This window comes from Trachypithecus francoisi, unplaced genomic scaffold (assembly GCF_009764315.1).
Source record: "Trachypithecus francoisi isolate TF-2019V2 unplaced genomic scaffold, Tfra_2.0 Lachesis_group3, whole genome shotgun sequence".
In the NCBI taxonomy this organism is placed as follows: domain Eukaryota; kingdom Metazoa; phylum Chordata; class Mammalia; order Primates; family Cercopithecidae; genus Trachypithecus; species Trachypithecus francoisi.
Genome location: NW_022681468.1, coordinates 3,761,998 through 3,780,743, shown reverse-complemented (window position 1 = coordinate 3,780,743; position 18,746 = coordinate 3,761,998). Strand labels below are relative to the sequence as shown.

Genomic DNA, 18,746 nt, shown 5'->3' with positions numbered 1-18,746 from the left:
AACCCCAGGACATACCAGAGCAGCCCTCCCACACACAGCGCAGCCATTTCTCACTCTGTGAATGCCTCATGTGTTTAAACTATCTCCAGCCAAGTCACGGTGGAAGCCCCGAGAGTGCAGGATGCACAGCTGTGCACTGCCCTCTTGGACGTTGCCAAAGGACTGATATCTCCTGGACTCTGCCCATCAGAGCAAAACCCCGCTCTGTTGTCAGACCAGCCAAGCCTCGGCTCTGCACATTCTCATTGTGCTCATGAGAAGGTGCATGGTGCCGTTCACTAGGTCCAAAAGCAAAGGCTGGACAAAGAGCAGAGATTTTATGTTTACTTACAGTGGGAATTTATTTCTTATTATAGAATTATTCAGTTGGAATTTCTTAGGTTATTTTGTTCATCTGTCATAGAAAATAGAATGTTTGAGCTGGTTCAAAAAGACCGATCCTCAGCCAGGTACGGTGGCTCACGCCTGTAATCGTAGCACTTTGGGAGGCTGAGGCAGGCAGATTGCCTGAGCTCAGGAGTTCAAGACCAGCCTGGGCAACACTGTGAAACCCCGTCTCTACTAAAATACAAAAAATTAGCCGGGCGTGGCAGTGTGCGCCTGTAGTCCCAGCTACTTGGGAGGCTGAGGCAGGAGAATGGCGTGAACCCGGGAGGCAGAGGTTGCAGTGAGCCAAGATCACGCCACTGCACTCCAGCCTGGGCAACAGAGTGAGACTTGTCTCCAAAAAAAAAAAAAAAACAGACCATTCCTCACATTCATAGTCAAACTAAAGAAAAACTGCAAAATCTGGACTTGAAAACACCCATTTTATATTTTAAGAAAGCTTAAATGGAGGGGAAATGTAAAGCACCCCCACCAAAGTGGGCTGGAGTAAAGGATGTTCTCAGTGCAAAGAACCTTGGACCTCCTCCTTGGAAACACACCTGCCAGGTGGACTTTCCTGTGCCTACGGCATCTCCCTGCTAGACGAGTGGAAGCAATGATCTGCAGGACCTGGGAGTTGGATTCTTTGATTGAATAAATAAATAAATAGTTTAAATAAGGGAAGTCCTAAAGTGAAAGAAGTTGAGTTTAGTGTGACATGACATGTGTTCATTGCTGTAAGTTGCTTCTGCTCATACTCAACTGCTAGATTTGTTGGAGAGCAGTGGCGCAGTTATGGCTCACTGCAGCCTTGACCTCCCGGGCTCAAGTGGTTGCACCCTCCCCAGTAGCTGGGACTGTAGGCGTTTGCACCACACCTGGCTAATTTTTGTTTTTTTTTTTTTTTTAGAGATGGGGTTTTGCCATGTTGTTGTCCAGGCTGGTCTTCAATTCCTTGGGCTCAGGTGGTCCGTCTGCCTCAGCCTTCCAAAGTGCTGAGACTACACGTGTGAGCAATCACAACTGGCCTATTGACAATGTTTTGGAGACATTACTGAGATTTTTGTGGAAAGAGTTGGCATACATGTCATCTTTTTGCAGGGATATGAGAATAAAGAGTCTGAGAATTCTGTCCCGTGTTTGACAGATGGAAATGAATGGTTACTTTCAGAGGGACACAGCCACCACGCGGTGCTGCACATGGCCTGCTCCACATTCGTGCAGGTTGACCACTTGTAGGAGTTCGTGGATGCATGAGGCAAGGAAGGAAGGAAAGCCGAGTTTTGCGGAATAAAATCCTAGGAAAGTGAAGTTACATTTTGCCCATGAGACATTGCAAGTTTTGTATTCCTTAGTAAAGACATACTTGTTTTAAAATAAGATAGTGATTGCTTCAAAAGATGTCTCTTGACTTGGCCAACTGTGCCGAATATGAAAAGGACACCCATCTTTAGGCTGGTTATCCTTTAGATGGACAGCATCAGGAGTCAACTCTTTATCACAGCTGGTTTTGTGCCGAGATGCCCTCAGGCTGTCACCTTTGTGACCATTGGTCCCCAGGCATTGGTGGTTTTAGAGTTACATCGTTGGAGAGGCACACATCAGATCTGGCACAGAGCTTAGGGTCTTCTGGGGTGGAGACCACCACCCCAATGGATAGACAGAGACACCCGTTGGTAGATGGGGGGTCAAGATGCCCTTTGTAAAAATCTTGTGAGGAAGAAAGCCTCGTAGGAGTTACCCTTGAACTTTCATCTTTGAGACCAGATGTTAATTTGTCTTTGGGAGCTAATTATCTTTCAGAAAGATTTTGGAAAGGTCAGAGGTGGGGTTGGAAATGCTCACTCAGCAGGCCTTCCCTTCGGCTGACGTGGGTTGCAGAGGCTCTTCTGTGCTTCTGTGGAAGGGTATCCTCAGGTGTCAGTTCTGCCTGCCCGTGTTGAGGGGGAGCAGACTGGCCCCAAGGGTGCAGCACCCATGTAATTTTTTGTATTTTCATCACGCTGTCATTATGTTGGCACAGCTGTTGAAACTGCAGGGTGTGGCCACTGGGTGGATGTGAAATAATTTAGTAGGTTGTGACCAGCATTGTTTATATTTATGGGGTACAGTGTAATGTTTTGGTATATATATATATACACATTGCAGAATAATTAAATCGAGCTAATTAACATATCCATCACGTCACTTCATTTAAAATCTGCTCCCCCAGCAGTCTTGAAACATGTGTTAGTATGAATTAGTCACCATGCTGTTCAGTGGGCTCAAAAATATCCATCCTTCTGTCTACCTGAGGCTGTGTGCCCTCTGCCCAGCAACTCCGCAAGCCCACCCCACCACCCACCTCCACCAGCCCCAGTAACCACCATTCCCTGCTTCTGTGAGCCTGACTTTTTTAGATCCCACGTCTAAATGAGAGTACATACTGTTTTGCCTCTCTGTGCTTGGCTTATTTCACTTAGCATAATGTTCTTCAGGGACTAGTATTTTCTTAAATGAAATGGAATAAAAGAAAAAATATCAGGGTGCATTGTAAATTATTAGGGCAAATACGGCTTTATGACGTCTGTTTTCAGGGATACCCACACAGGTTGGTATAAATGGGGTGGTACATAACCATCTGTTTCTTACTATGTTTCCTGGTCAACAGTTGAAAAATACTCAGGTAAGAGATATACTAGTTTTTAGCAAAAACTTGAAAAAGCATCTCATTTATTCTGAAATTCAGTCAGCTGCTGCACTTTGCCTCACCCTAATTACTGGAAGAGATTCTGAGAAACACTGTTTATAGGATTCCCTATTAAATTAGGACTGGCTGGGTGTGGTGACTTACACCTCTAATCCCAACCCTTTGAGAGGCTGAGGTAGGAGGATCACTTTAGGCCAGGAGTTTGAGACCAGCCTGGGCAACATAGCAAGACCCCAGCTCTAAAAAAAAAATTGTTTTTAAAGCCTAACCAGACATGGTGGTGGCATGTACCTGTAGGCCTAGCTACTCAAGAGGCTGAAGTGGGAGGATCACTTGAGCCCAGGAGGTCAAGGCTGCAGTGAGCTATGATTGCACCACTGCACTCCAGCCTGGGGACAGAGCAAGACCCTGTCTCTAGAGGGAAAAAAAGAAAGAGAGAAAAGTACCAGGACTACCACTTTCTGTGTGAAGGGATTCTTTTCTTCTGAAACTGTCAGTAAGCTAACAGAAGGCCTATCTTGTGAAAATTTAATTTATATCGTTGTTAATTAATATGAAAACCACTTTTGGTTACATTAATTAAATAATTTCTTTTTTAGGTTTCCTTGTTGCAGAATGAAAGTGTAGAAAAAAACAAGAGCATACAAAGTTTGCACAATCAGATATGTAGCTTTGAAATTGAAATTGAGAGACAAAAGGAAATGCTTCGAAATAATGAATCCAAAATCCTTCATTTACAGGTAAGAATCTTAGGACTATGGCCAGATCAAAGGGTAGAGGAGCTTGCCTGTGTTCCCCTTCAGGGCTTAGCAAACTGCTTGAGCTGAGTCCTTGACCTTTGCAAGCAGAAAGGCAACTGATTTCTCTGGCCTAAGCGAAGGCTTAGAAAAGGCAGCTGGGCTAGCACAGGCCTGGCCTGGGAAGCTGCAGGTCAGCGTTTTCTTACTGCCTTTTCTCTGGAGAGCAAGCCTCCACTGCTCTTCCATGTCTTTGATCTACTGTTGGAGAAATAAGATGCGAAGCCCGTATTTTTTAAATTAGTTGTTTTTATTGTTTAAGATTTCATATTGTTGATGAGTAGTGGCTGTGTGCAAAGTCTCACTTCCTGCAGTGAGGTGCTGTGCAGCCCAGCTACTCTGTTGTGAGCTTCTAGTGACACGCGCTCACCCGCCGGGTTTCACTGTGGAGATCCACAGGCACCTCCAGAAGAACAAACCAGTGAACCTTTGCCGCCCTGAATAGAAGCGATGATATGAAGGGGACTGATGAAATGTTGCTCCTCCTGTCTTCTGTTGTCACAGTTGTCTGTGAGGTGCTTGTTAATAGATGAACATTGTAGATGCTCTCTGCACATTCACTTACTCGTGTGCGTTTGTGATAGTAATTCTCGTGTGTGTGTCACACACTGTGGAAGAATCACTCATGTCACTCAAGGGCCTGTACTTACAGTGTGGCCCTAGATTATCTGGAAGAGAAAATACTTCTAATAGCACAGAGTCATGGCATCTTTGAGAATGCCTTTTCTCCAATTTTTGACATTGGAGATGAGTCATAGTGACTTGAATTGCATAGGGATTTATTAAATTAATTTCTTTTTTATTACACTTTGTAGTTACCCAGAGAGAAAAGGAGAAAACACAATGAAACATTATATTGTATTTAAAAAGGCACAAGTCATTAGCATTAAATCAAGCCACATAAAGTACAATGTTTCTTAAAACACCAAGCCTCCCGCTGGAAGCCCCCAGCATTTTGCCAAGGGCCCAGCGATGTGCCGGTCATCAGATTGGCCAAGGCGACTGGTCAGGCCACTGCTGCAGGGCCCTGGCCACACCCTGTGGCCCGCCTGCACCTGCACTCCCTGGCAAGCAGCTCTGGCTATTCACGAGATCATTGCTGTGGTTGACCTGGGGCTCAGAGAGGCACTGGAAAGGCCAGGGAAATCACCTCTTAAAATAGCCACAACAGAAGGAAGAATGCACAAGTACTGGATTCATTTACAACAAAAAGTTAGAATATACGCAGTGCTGTATCGACGCCCCATCCCAAACCTCAGCTTTCCTCTGTGTTCCTCTTCAGTTTCTCCCCTTCCAGTCAGGCGTTCTCATTTACTTTACTTTTTAGTCGAGTTTAATCACTCTACAGTACGTGATTTCTACTTGAAAACTTTTGTGATTGGATGAACCAATGAAGCATAAGTCAGAAAGAAAGGGGAAACCAAGTCGCCAAGGCCGGAGGAGTTAGGATGGAGTGGTGACGGCAGCGGTCAGTGTCCCTTGACTTGTGACGAGTAGGAGACGATGACGCGCCCGCCTCTTCCCCACAGGAGGCTGGGCGTGGCGGACAGCAGGTTGTGTTTAGAGAAGGGACTCAGAGCAGGCTGCCCTGTCTGAGTCCCCTGAGTGCAGGGACATGGCCCCGCCTGAAACGTGTGAAAACTCTTCTCCGTGTGACCTTTGAGCAGGTGTGGTCTAAACAGAAGGTCCTTCCAACTGTGTGTTTTTTTGAAAGGGGAAATTCAGTGTTACCTTTGGGACGACTGTGGGGTTGGTGGTCTTTAGCCAGGAGGATTCTGCACTGTCCATCCTCAGGGAATGCTGATTGAAAGCCTTCTGATGCCCAGAGGTGCTGGCCGTGTGGGAGCTGCACCGGGCCAGGCCATCCCTCTGCTGCTGCAGGCCCCGCCCACCCTCTTGAGCGGCAGCCTGGCCCAGCCGTGTTCCCCACTGTTCATCCTCAGTGCCCTTCCGGTTGCCCCAGGAAGAGTTTATTGTAAAATCTTACTGTGGCTCAGAAAACCTCTGTGACTGGCCACCCGTCACCTTCCCAGCTTCGCCCCACTCCCTGCGCTAAAGTGGACCGCCTTGTTGTTTCTTGAGAGGCTCCCTGCTGCTGCACAGATGTCTTTTTCTCCTGCTTCTCTTCCTGGCCAGCTCCAGGCACTCCTCCAGCGATGTTTGTGGACTACCTAGGTGATGAGGGCACACATCACTTGGGGTCTTCTTCTTTCTTCCTTGTCTGATTCTCCAGTAGACCCTAAAGTCCTGGTGATGGCAGAAGTCAAAGTACAGAGGGCCCGATGTCCTGGCTGTGGCAGTGGGGGTGCAGGTAGGGGGTCAAGGAGTGGAATTCGAGAGTGTCTTTGATTTTGCATGCCCAGGGAACAATGAGTTCTTAATATTTTACTTCTTAAATATCCTGTTTTTCTTTATTAAGAAGACAGCCTAGGCTGGGCACTGTGGCTCATGCTCATATTCCCAGCACTTTGGGAGGCTGATGTGGGTAGATCACGAGGTCAGGAGTTCGAGACCAGTCTGGCCAAGATGGCAAAACCTCGTCTCTACTAAAAATAGAAAAATTAGCCGGGTGCAGTGGCAGGCATCTGTAATTCCAGCTACTCAGGAGGCTGAGGCAAGAGAATCGCGTGAACCCGGGAGGCAGAGGTTGCAGTGAGCAAAAATCGTACCATTGCATTCTGGCCTGGGCGACAGAATAAGACTCTGTCTCAAAAAAAAAAAAAGAAAAGAAAAGAAAAGAAGATAGCATAGGTGCGAGCATGACCCAGGTTTCTGGTGTCAGTGGACTAGATGAACTGGTGGTTCTTGTAGTCGGGGGTCCACAGGACACATGCGGAGCAGCAGGCGCTGGGACAGAAGGGAGGGACATCCATCCATGCAGCCCTCACTCAGGCTGCAGGCCCCACCGGGCTTCTCACAGTGCCGGGCTTGTGTGCCAGGGTCCCGGCAGCCTGAGAGTGGGGCCTCACAGCAGGTGACGCGGTTGCAGCCCTGGCGTGCAAGTGTGTGAGGCTCATGGGCTGATGCTCCCTGAAGACAAACCTTCTGATTTGGATTGTTGATATGGAGTGCTGTCTGTCTCTTCAGCTCTGTGTCGGAGTCTTTTTTCTGTACAATTCCACACCTGCACTTGAGATTTATTTTTATAGAAACTGCAGTGGCTGAGTGTAGACTGTCTTCAAGGATGAAATCACGTTTGCTGTGTTTGAGAGAACATTTTATGTGACTCTGCGTTCTGCTTTGAAATGGTGCCATTGATACAGATGAAGGGCCTGTTTTAAAAATAGCCCGAGTTCCCTTGCTGCTCATGGAGACGCCTTTTCTTTAGTCGTGCTGGTCTATGCATGCGGTGCATGCATGTTGGGTGTTCCTGACTCGGGGGCCCCTGCTGTGCGGGGGAGTCCTTGCTGGAGACTCCCGTTCTGTGCTCGAGGTCAGGCACCTTGATGTGTAGCACCATCATGGGGGAGGGGTGGCTGGGCGCCATCCCCCTCTTAACCTCAGGGGCCTGAGGCTTAGCGTGAGGCACAGCTTGTCCTGGGCCACCCTGCCTGGGACTCATGCTTCGTTTCAGGATTTGCTAAGTTACAAAGGGCATCTCTCAGACTTCTGTTGATCAGGTTTTCATTAACTTTCCCCTGCAACTCGCGAGCGCCTGCCAGCTCAGTGCACGGTATCAGAAGGTGGAGATGCCAGAGGCTCCTGGTGCTCACTAGAGGAGCCGTGTGATTTGGATGTTCAGTGTCGTCAATGGTATTGTCCCCTAGCAAATAGACTTGGTGAGCTAATTAAATATCCTTCTGAGCATGTACGATTGTGTAAAATAAAGGGGCAGTGACAGTGTCAGTTTAAAGGGACAATGACAGTGGAAAGAGGTGTTCGTTAGAGAAATTATCCTTACTTTTTAGAGGTTAACTAACATCATGTTTCTTGGAAAGAACAGGAAGAATAACACTGCTTTTATACCCAAAAAGCCACCCGAACCTGTCATGTTTGTGTCTTCGTGGTTAATAACAGCCAGCAAAGGTGCTGAAACTTAGATGTTTAAAAATAGACTTCCAAAAGGAGAAGTGAATTCAGGGGGCCCTGGGACCCGCCCCGTGAGTATCTGGTGTGGCCGCAGCTTGTGAGGTGGCTCAGTCATTCCACAGCTGCACTGAGCACTAAACTCTCCAGCCCTCAAAAGCTGCTTGAAAATGCACATCCTTTTTTGAAGTGAAAACCCTTTAAGTCCCTGGCTTCATCTCACAGGTGGGCATTCCAGCCCCTTAACACAGACTGGGCCACCAGGGCGGAGTACGGCTCCCACGCCTCCAAGCAGTGACAAATACGAGCGGCCTGGGTGTTTTGGGGAAGGGCTTTCTGAATTAGTTAAATGAAGTAGCATAAAATCAGGCCTGGTTGCTGGCAGCCTCATGTGTTCGGGGCAGGGTTTCTGCGTTCCTGCCTCCCTCGCTGGGGCCTGGCAGCCTGGCTATGGAGCCAGTGGGGGAAGAGCCCTGTGTCTGCAGCATCAGCCCACTGGGTTTCACCCAGGGCCTGAGGACATGCCTTGGGGCCCTCTCCTGCCACCATCCAGGTGGGAGGAGTCTGAGGAGTGGGAGTCTTCTCCTGGGACCCTGGGGTCGTTCTGGGGCACCCCCGGCAGCCGCAGAGACAGGGCTGTGCTTCTGCCCCAGACCCAGCAGCAGGGTAGGCGGTCTTTAGATGTTCCAAGGGAAGATGAGGGCACACAGGCACAATTCTGGCATCCTAAACCTGAGACCCCGTGGCAGCCATGCAGGGCCACCTGCCCTGTGGGACCTGCACTTACAGGGCTGAGGTTTCTCTGGGAAGCGGGGACCCTCCATACCTATGGCTCCCGAGGTATACGAGGGCTGCAGAAGAGATGTCCATGGGAGCCTTGTGGCCCCGCACAGGTGCTGTGGCCTGGGAGAGGAGCTGGGAGGAACACGTGGGAGTGTGAGGGTGAGGTTGGATCTAGGTGACTGACAAGATTGCTGGTGTGGGTTGACTGCCGCCAGGGTGTGGGCGTGTGAGAAACGGGCGGGCAGGTGGCACCATTGCTGCTGTGAAACAGGGAAGCCTGGGCAGAGACTGTGGGCAGCAGAAGCATGAGCTGCCGCCTGCCCCAGAGACAGCGGAGGCCTCTCCCTGGTCTTCTGAACACCTGCCAGCCGTCACTTCGCTTTCCTGGTGGCTCTGTCGACAAAGCAAGCTGGCGCAGTGGAGTCTCCTATTATTTTCTTCCATCTGGCTTCACGTCACCTCGAGGGCTCCCTGCCGGCACAAGCACTTGTTCCCAGGGAGCTCCCAGGAGGGCCGATGCAGAGCCCGCTCCTGGCGTCAGAGCCGCGGGTGGCAGGCCTCTGTGACTGTTCTGCTCCTAGCCCGTCTGTATTTGATGGGAGGCAGTGCAGCATTGTCCAAGTCCTAACTATATTTTGGTTTTTAACACCTTTGGTTTGGAAGCGAGTGATAGACAGCCAAGCAGAGAAACTGAAGGAGCTCGACAAGGAGATCCGGCCCTTCCGGCAGAACTGGGAGGAAGCAGACAGCATGAAGAGCAGCGTGGAGTCCCTCCAGAACCGCGTGACCGAGCTGGAGAGCGTGGACAAGAGCGCGGGGCAAGTGGCTCGGAACACAGGTGAGGCAGGGGCCAGGGCCGGGCCAGCAGTGTGCATCTGGGCCCCAGGGGACTGCTGGGGCAGGGTCCGTGGGATGAGGGCTATGTTAGGTACATGTGCCTTAGAACAGTTCTTTCCAATTATGGGTAACACGCAGAGGTGTGATGACTTTCCTGCTGAAAGTCCCCCAGCAAAGACAAATGTTTCCCACACAGGCTTGTCCCCTCCGTGTGAGGCCCTGTGTGGTGTAGAGAGTAGGGGCAGCTGCAGCCACGGGAAGCTACAAAGCCTTCCTGGGAGAGACTGGCCACAATATGACCTGCAGGACAGGCCCAGGTGCACATGGCCAGGCCCTGCTGGTTGGGGCGCCCCAGACCTGACTCCTAAGGGCCAGGGGGCAGCAGTCCCACTGAGCTCTGCCAGCATGTTTCTGATTCCACAAGCAGATGTGGGCCTATGGCTTTGGGGACTGAAAGAGTATTGGGAATATTTACATGAAGAGGATTAATGGCAGAAAGGAACACAGATTACCATGGCATGTGGGGGGCCGGATGAAGCAGGCAGAGGATGAGGTTGGAGGAGAAGGGAACAGCTTCGCCTCCGAGAGAGCAGAGGCCGCCTGCAGGCGCTGAGTCCGGTGGGAGGGGTGGGGAGAGCACAGCTGTCTCCTGCTCCCAGGGGCTCCCACCAGCAGGCTTCCCAGGAAGCCACAGTGGAGTCGGAGCACTCTGTCTTGGACCCTGCAGTGAGGTGTCCTGTGACACACAGGCAGGTCACCTGCCCAGGACATCCCCTTTCAGCAGGCTGTGCCTAGTAATGTGTCCAGACAGGGCTGTGGGCATGAGAGCAGTGGTAGAACTGGGGCAGGGACCTGGGCTCTTCCCTGGGAGGCAGTGGCCTCAGGACATCTGTCTACACAGTTTTGCTGATGTTACCCCCAGAAACCACAGTCATTTTTATATTGTTTCAGATGCTGGTGTGACTGGGCATGGTGGTGTGGCCTATAGTCCCAGTGCTTTGGGAGGCTGAGGCGGGAGGATTACTTAAGCTCAGGAGTTTGATGCCATCCTGAGCAACAGAGCGAGACCTTGCCTCTTTAAAAATTAAAAAATGAGGCCGGGCACGGTGGCTTACGCCTGTAATCCCAGCACTTTGGGTGGCCGAGGCGGGCAGATTACGAGGTCAGGAGATCGAGACCATCCTGGCTAACACGGTGAAACCCTGTCTCTACTAAAAATACAAAAAATTAGCCGGGCGTGGTGGCGGGCACCTGTAGTCCCAGCTACTCTGGAGGCTGAGGCAGGAGAATGGCGTGAACCCACGAGGTGGAGCTTGCAGTGAGCTGAGATCCGGCCACTGCACTCCAGCCTGGGCGACAGAGACTCCGTCTCAAAAAGAAAAAAAAAGGGCCAGATGCAGTGGCTCATGCCTGTAATCCCAGCACTTTTGGGAGACCTCAGGTGGATCACCTGAGGTCAGGAGTTCGAGACCAGCCTGGCCAACATGGTGAAACCCTGTCCCTACTAAAAATACAAAAATTAGCCAAACGTGGCAGGCGCCTGTAATCCCAGCTGCTCAGGAGTCTGAGGCAGGAGAATCGCTTGAACCTGGGAGGCAGAGGTTGCAGTCAGCCGAGATTACGCCACCGCACTCCAGCCTGGGCAACAGAGTGAGACTCCGTCTCAAAAAAATGAAATAAAATAAAAAGTGCTGGTGCAGCTTTGCTTTCCTAACCTTTCTGACGTTCACCTGTCTCATTCACCAAATCCCTCCTCACCTGTGGCAGGCCTGCTGGAGTCCCAGCTGAGCCGGCATGACCAGATGCTGAGTGTGCACGACATCCGCCTGGCCGACATGGACCTCCGCTTCCAGGTCCTGGAGACCGCCAGCTACAACGGCGTGCTCATCTGGAAGATTCGTGACTACAAGCGGCGGAAGCAGGAGGCTGTCATGGGGAAGACCCTGTCCCTTTACAGCCAGCCTTTCTACACTGGCTACTTTGGCTATAAGATGTGTGCCAGGGTCTACCTGAACGGGGACGGGATGGGAAAAGGGACGCACCTGTCGCTGTTTTTTGTCATCATGCGTGGAGAATATGATGCCCTGCTTCCTTGGCCATTTAAGCAGAAAGTGACACTCATGCTGATGGATCAGGGGTCCTCTCGGCGGCATTTGGGAGATGCGTTCAAGCCCGACCCCAACAGCAGCAGCTTCAAGAAGCCCACTGGAGAGATGAATATCGCCTCTGGCTGCCCAGTCTTTGTGGCCCAGACTGTTCTAGAAAATGGGACATATATTAAAGATGATACAATTTTTATTAAAGTCATAGTGGATACTTCGGATCTGCCCGATCCCTGATGAGTAGCTGGGGAGGTGGATTTAGCAGAAGGCAACTCCTCTGGGGGATTTGAACCGGTCTGTCTTCACCGAGGTCCTCGCACTCAGAAAAGGACCTTGTGGGGACGGAGGAAGCGGCAGAAGGCGGACGCGTGCCGGCGGGAGGAGCCACGCGTGAGCACACGTGACACGTTTTATAATAGACTAGCCACACTTCACTCTGAAGAATTATTTATCCTTCAACGAGATAAATATTGCTGTCAGAGAAGGTTTTCATTTTCATTTTTAAAGATCTAGTTAATTAAGGTGGAAAACATATATGCTAAACAAAAGAAACATGATTTTTCTTCCTTAAACTTGAACACCAAAAAACACACACACACATACATGTGGGGATGGCTGGACATGTCAGCATGTTAAGTAAAAGGAGAATTTATGAAATAGTAATGCAATTCTGATACCTTCTTTCTAAAATTCAAGAGTGCAATTTTGTTTCAAATACAGTATATTGTCTATTTTTAAGGCCTCATCTGGTCTCTGTTTTAATAATTTGTTTGTCAGAAGACCCTGAAGTATACCTAGGTCTTTTTTTGAAAGTCTCTAAATTCAGAATCATTTTTAATTTAAAGTTCTACAAATAATTGTTACTGCAAACATTTTATTTTAAAACGCTGATAGACTGATATTTCTTGGAAGAAAATATAAAATATCAAACACTGGTTATCACTTGTGATAGGAAAGAGAATATTCAACCTGTTGTTATTTCTCGTTAGAAATGTAAACCTTCAATATCTGTCGTAGTTAATGACACGACTTCACAATTCTGAACGGAGCCTCGCTCATGGATGCTGTGCATCATTTTCAGATTTATAATTGTTTTCACCCTAAAATAGGGCATCCGTTGAACTTTGGAGTTCTAAACAAAATCCTGTAGGTGTTTGGATTCTGCCCCTTGTGTTCGGACGAGCTCTCTGTTGCTGACAGCACCGGCCTTCGGTCTCCATGTCAGGGGTGGGCGGGTGACTGCTGAGGGAGGCCCGCAGGTGTGTTTCTCCATCCCGTCATCTTGCTGCATGCCGTCAACGGTCTCTGAAAGCAACATTGCGCATAGAGCTGGTGGCATACGGTACATGTGCCTTAGATGTGACATGCTGCTTCTCCACCCTGGGTTTGCGTTGAGCATAATTCTAGAAAGTGCTAGTTTAACCAGACTTTTCTCTCCACCACTAGATCTTTGTCTCTACAAGGGCCCTCAGACACCTCCACACCTGCTGAGGGGAAGCCAGGCTCCACGGTCGGCTTCTGGAGCCTCTGCTGCTTAATTACCACAGATTCCAAATCTCTAGGCCCCACGAGTGAGCCGCCTGGTCCAAGTATGGCCTGGTCCCATCCTGAGGGAGGCAGGTGTGGAACAGAAGCCAAGCCTCTCCGTGTCCCCACCGGGGCCGTGGGCACCCCCACAGCCCGAAGCAGAACCCTCTGAGCATTCCAGAGACCGCTGCTCGGGGGCCTGCCCAGGCTGACCGACGGGCACTCCTGACCACCACCCTGGCGGGAAGGGTGGCCACAGGGCCCGTCGTCCCAGCCTGCGCCTGCCCGGACGGCATTTTCTCAACTCACTGTTTACTGTCTCTCAGTGTCCAACTGTGATTAGAAGCCTGGAGCCCGGCCCCTGCACCCCTTTTGCTATGCACCACGCTTCCTGGTGCTCTTACCACTGATGGGTGCTACACGCGACGGGTGCTTCTTAGGCAAAACCAATGTGTGCGAACCGCCACACCTGTGCCACTTGCCCACAAGCCGCGCCCACAATTGGCCAGCTGGGCCGTGCACGTCAGACTGCCTGCCTCGGCTCTCCCCGTGGCCACGCGGGGACAGCTTGGTGGGTGCCCGGTGGCCCACCTGTCTCTGGTGCTGCCATCTGTCCTGGGTGTGCCTTCGCCCCAGTGCCTGCTGGAAGTGCCCTCCGTCGCACCCCTGTGCCCCGAGCTCCCATGAGGGGCCTGCCGCGCCCTTCGCGGGCGAAGCGCTCCGTTGTTCTTATCTGCCTTTCCTTTCCCCGCTTTCCTGGGATTGCTTTGGGGGAATGAGCATCCTTGGTTCTGCCCCATGAGGGAGCTCATAAAGCAAGGACTTCCTGCAGAAGCTGCGGAAAACCACTGTTCCTTCAAGGTGTCCCCCACCTCAGGCCTGTCCCCTACCTGCCCTCAGGTAGTTTTCCTGAGGTCAGGGGTTAACAACAGGGACATCCCTGCAACTTCCCCTTCACAAAATGTACAATATTAGATTAAGGTGATGCAACATCTTGGTCTGGTAAGAACTGTTTCCTCCCCTCTGGGTTGAAGTCCTGGTGTGGCACCCGGAAGCCGCAGTGCGTGTCGCTGGGACGTCTCCAGTAGCCCTTCCCAGGCAGATGCTCCTGGGGGGACGCCATGGGACCCCACCCAAGGGTCCCACAGACATCACCTGAGTGACAGGGGTCCTTGAGGATGGGATGGCCCATGTCACACGCTTTGTCCTTGTGTTTGGTTGTATTGGGGTCTCTGTTCTGAGTGTGTCTTCCTCTCATGTACTCAGCACGGGGGGCAGCAGCCTGGGACGGCATCCCCTCTCCCAGCAGTGGGCAAGCCTTGTGCTGCTCCACCCTCAACCCCCGGGTACCCTCACTTGGCGCTCGCCACCTGAGCCAGCCTGAGGCCATGGTCTCCCTGCAGCTGAGGCCCAGTGGCCCCTCAGGCAGTGGTCGGCCCTCCCCGTGTCACAGGGCCCTGGCAGCAAGCATGAAACGGGGGCGCACACTGTGTGCTTGGGGGTGCTGCTTATTTACCAAAAGTGACCAAACTCCCAGCAGGACAGAACTGTTCAGTACTCTACAGAAACCATCTGAGTCCTTTGTGCATGAATTAAGCCGGTCTCCTTCCCTGTCACCTTCGTAACAAAACACCGTCCCCTCTTCCCTCGCCTCGAGCAGTTTCTCCAGGACTGCTCCCTGCTGCCGGGCACGCTGGGCGGCTGGCCTGGGCCCGGCTCACATGAAGGGCACTGGCTCTTGTGACTGCGCTGAGCCACGTGCAAGCCGCAGCCAGGCCTGGAAGCCTGACCCTCTGGTTCTAGGGCTTGTCCAGCAGAGCCTGCAGAACTAGAAGTTGGGGTGTGTCTTTGATGATATGGGGGCCAGGCTGGGAGTAGGGCCTTTCCCACAGGGTTGGGTGGCGCAGTGAGGGTGTGGAAGTGGGGCCCATGGGGCCCTGGCTTTGGGACTAGACGTGCCAGCTCCAGCTGGGCTGGAGGGAGCCTGAGTAGGCCCTGACATGTGCTGGGCTTTTCAACTCGCGGTGCTCTGGTGGCACACAGGCGGCCAGGTCAGTACTTGTGCCAATTCTAGGAGCCGTCAAGCATGAAAGTGGTGCTGTCCCCTGAGCACAAGCCTCACCAGAGCCCTGGGCGAAGGCGTGGACTTGCAGATGTGTGTTCCCTGTGCAGGTGGGCAGAGGGGGCCCTCGAGACCCAGGTTGCAGCCCCATTCTGTTACCCCTTCCTCCCCAGAGCAGCCTCTGCCGAGGGGCGGCACGGCACCTGTGCCCCTTCGATGCCACCACAGTCAGTTGGACAGGGAGCCCTTTGCTCAGGCAGCTTCTTCTGCCTCTCCCTCCTTTCCTGTCCCATCCTCCATGCCCTTCTTGGCCTGTGGTGCCGGGGAGCCGTGGTGTGGCGGACTGGGAGCCGTGGTGTGGCAGACTGGGAGCCGTGGTGTGGCAGACTGGGGCTCCTGCTCCTTGGGTCACTTCCTTGGCCCGGGCCCCACAGGCCCACCGCCTGCCAGGGCTCTCACTGCACTGGCTGTGGCAGGAGGCTTCCCCACAACCCCGTGTGGCCCAGCTCGGTGAGGATGCAGTTCCAGGCACAGTCCCTGGGACAACCAGCTGCCTCCCAGACCACCTCAGCCTGCTCCAGGGTCCTCAGTCACCCTGGGCCAGGGGCCACATGTCCCATGGATGTCGGCCATGCCAACGTCACATTCCAGCACCCCTTTTGCTTGATGGTGTCCGGTGGTAGTCACCATGGTGGACCCACATCCTTCAGCCAGAGGTGATGTCAGACAAAGGAAGGGTGGTCTGGATGGGTCCTTAACCATTCTGTCCCTAGCGGGGTCATTCCTTGTCAACCCAAGGGAGGGCCGGGGAGTACACTGATCCCAACAGCTGGGCTGACACCTCCTTTCTGCCCTGCACAGGGAGGATTGGCACGAGGACTGTTACCCTGTGCACAGCCCCAGCAGGGTGGCAGTGCCACTGTCTCCGTGGGCCATGGCATGGTTGGGCAGGCGCAGACTCCCCTTGTGGGCCCCTTGCTCAATTCCCAGCCCTCCCAGACTCCTGCCTGTACTGGGGGTAATTTGTGTGTCAAAAGGGCCCCAGCAGAACTGTAAAATACTGTTTTAAAAATGTAGCACAGATCTTTACTTAGTAGACTGCAGGAGAGCTAGGGAGAGTGCTGGGAGCTCCTTTGCTTTTGTGTCTGTGAGATGAATGAGGGTCTGTCACCCAAATCTACTTCTCAGCCCATGACCATTGTTCTGTTTTCCGTTTGCAAATCTCAGTAGCTCTGTTTTCTCCAAAGTAGAATGTGCCCGCCGGGGCCCAGGCCAGGTGAGGTCAGTGTGGGCAGGCTCCCTGGTCATTATTGCTGCCTCGTCCAGGCTGGTGTTGATGGTCACAGGCACGGTGGCATCAGGGAGCCGGGCCAGCAGGCGGCGTGAGGCGAGGCCCGCAGCTCACTGCAAGGGCGTTCTCTACCTGACCCAGGTGTGCCCCACGTGCGGTTGCAGGGCAGACGTATGAAGCCTTGGCCGCCTCAGGGCTGGCAGGTGTGCGGGTGAGGAGGCCCTGGTGGCCAAGCAGAGCCTGCGTTTCATTTCTCCTGCTGCACTGTGTCTAGTCTGTCTTGTGAACTCTCACCCGTGAAAAGATGCTAGAAGTCCAGGATCGCTGCACCACTCCTGTAATTAAGTGATGATTGGTTTTGACAACTTAGTCCCCTCAGACAAGTAAGATACCCCCTCCAACAGCAAATTCAGTGACTTAATTGGAAAACACACAAGCTGACATGATGTCCGGTGATTTCTCTAAGAAATGCCTGTAGGAGAAGGTGTGTGAAGTGTGGAGGGCAGTGTAGACGCTGCACAGCATCTGCAGATTTGCAACCCCTTCTCTGCCGGTGCCTCTGTGTTCAGTTTTGTTATCCAAAAACAAAGACCAAAGAAGGCCAGTCTCTCGTTTGACCCTATCTTTTTAATCTGCCTGTTTTAAAAATTGCGTCTGTAGTAGCCGCTTGCTGTGAGGACACATCTTGACAGTCCAAGTGATTCTGTGACCAGTGATTCGGGTCCTGTTTTCCGCTCTTCTAAGAAAAAAACAAAAAGACCGTCAGTGATTGCCCAGCAATAATCATGTTGTTACTGTGAGTTGGCAACATGCCTGACTTTCTGATAGCATTACTGTTTTATATTTTTGTTTATTGTATATTATGTGTGGTTTTATTTGGTATTTATTTGTGTTTTGAGGTCTTGCAATGTTTTTGTGTTTCTGATGCTAATAACTAAAGTTTGTAAGACTGTAGAATGCAAAACTCGGAGATGCTAAACTGTCTTATTAGAGGAAAATAAATCTGATTATGGAGTCTCAGTTTCTGATCACACCGTCTCTTGCAGGCTGGGCCCCACGTGAGTGGCCCTCCCTCCTGCCGGACCCCGCGGCTGTCCTCTCAGTGGCTGGGCGCGGGATGGCCACCCGGCCAAGACCTGTGTGGCCAGAGGCCTATGCTTGGGTCGCTGCCCTCTGTCACCATCTTGAAATTCTTTGTAATTCTCAGCAAGGGGCCCACTTTGCTTACAGTTTTACCTGCAGCCTCTGACCTGAAGGGAATCCTGGGGGCCAGGCTCACAAGTCTGTGGCTTGGTCCAGAGCATATAAGGCGGAGCTCTGACCTCCTACCCGGACACGTGCCCGCCATCTGGCATGGTGGAAAGGGCATGCTGGACCCACAGGCCTGGGGTCAGCCTCAGCTCCACCACTTCGTGGGACTTTGAAGCCTTCGAGCCTCAGTTTCCTCCTCTGTACATTGGAAGAACAGCACCTCCTTCCACTGTGAAACAAGATGGTTAATAAGGAGTGACACCAGTGCTGATGTGCCGGGTCTGGCCAGTGTCCTTCAGCAGCTGCTCGTGGCAGAGTTAAGGGCTCCTGGGCGCCACTGCCACTGTGGCCTGCCTTCCATTTCTCCAGGAAGTTGTTTGGGTCAGGCCTGGTAGCAGGAAGTCCTGCGTCTCCCTCGAGTTCCCCCAAAATTATCAGATGGGGAGACCCACTCAGCCCTCCCCCACTGTCCTGCTTCTCCCAGGGTCCGCTGCAGCCACCACAGCACCCTGCTCAGTCCCTCCCCATCCTTAAGGGCACTGCTTGGGGCCACATCCAGAACAGATGCCATCGGCCCCCCACATGTGGCCCACTGAGCAGGAAGGAGTAGTCCTAGGAGCAGCTCCCCAGGGTCCTCCCTCAAGGTCTCAGGGCCTCTCCTGAGGGTCCCTTGCCCGCCCAGCACCAGCCCTGCCCTCTCTGCAGGCCCACACCACCCCTGCTGTGCCCTGGCTGGTGGCAGTAGTGGGGCGCTGGAATCCTGGGACCGGCAGCCTCCACCCCACACACGATGGGGAACCTGTGGTACCTTGGCTCCCGGGAGCTGCCCCAGGACAGCCTTACCAGTCCTTCCATCTGGGGGTCCCAAATCTTCACACCCAATGGGGGCCTGCGCTCCATCCATCTTCCCTGTGCCCTCAAGCCCAGGGTCCTACTGCAGCCTTGACACCAGGACACCTATGGAGACCAGGCAGTGTGCAGGTGTCACCGCTGACCGCAAGTGTGAGCTGGGCCA

General features: G+C 52.3%; 1 protein-coding gene across 8 annotated transcripts in view; it reads left to right on the top strand.

Annotated features, from left to right (window-relative positions):
- The window catches only part of TRAF3 (TNF receptor associated factor 3), a 138,855-nt gene extending 121,355 nt beyond the window's left edge, over window positions 1-17,500 (top strand). For 6 of the 8 annotated variants that reach the window (XM_033191205.1, XM_033191201.1, XM_033191204.1 and 3 more), the window contains 3 exons: window positions 3,655-3,795; window positions 9,325-9,499; window positions 11,266-17,500. In XM_033191205.1, the coding sequence (XP_033047096.1) occupies window positions 3,655-3,795; window positions 9,325-9,499; window positions 11,266-11,837 (888 nt within the window). In that variant the 3' untranslated portion in view covers window positions 11,838-17,500. The remainder of the gene's footprint in view (window positions 1-3,654; window positions 3,796-9,324; window positions 9,500-11,265) is intronic. The other 2 variants (XM_033191200.1, XM_033191199.1) reach the window with 1 other exon arrangement.
- Window positions 17,501-18,746: the final 1,246 nt, after the last annotated feature.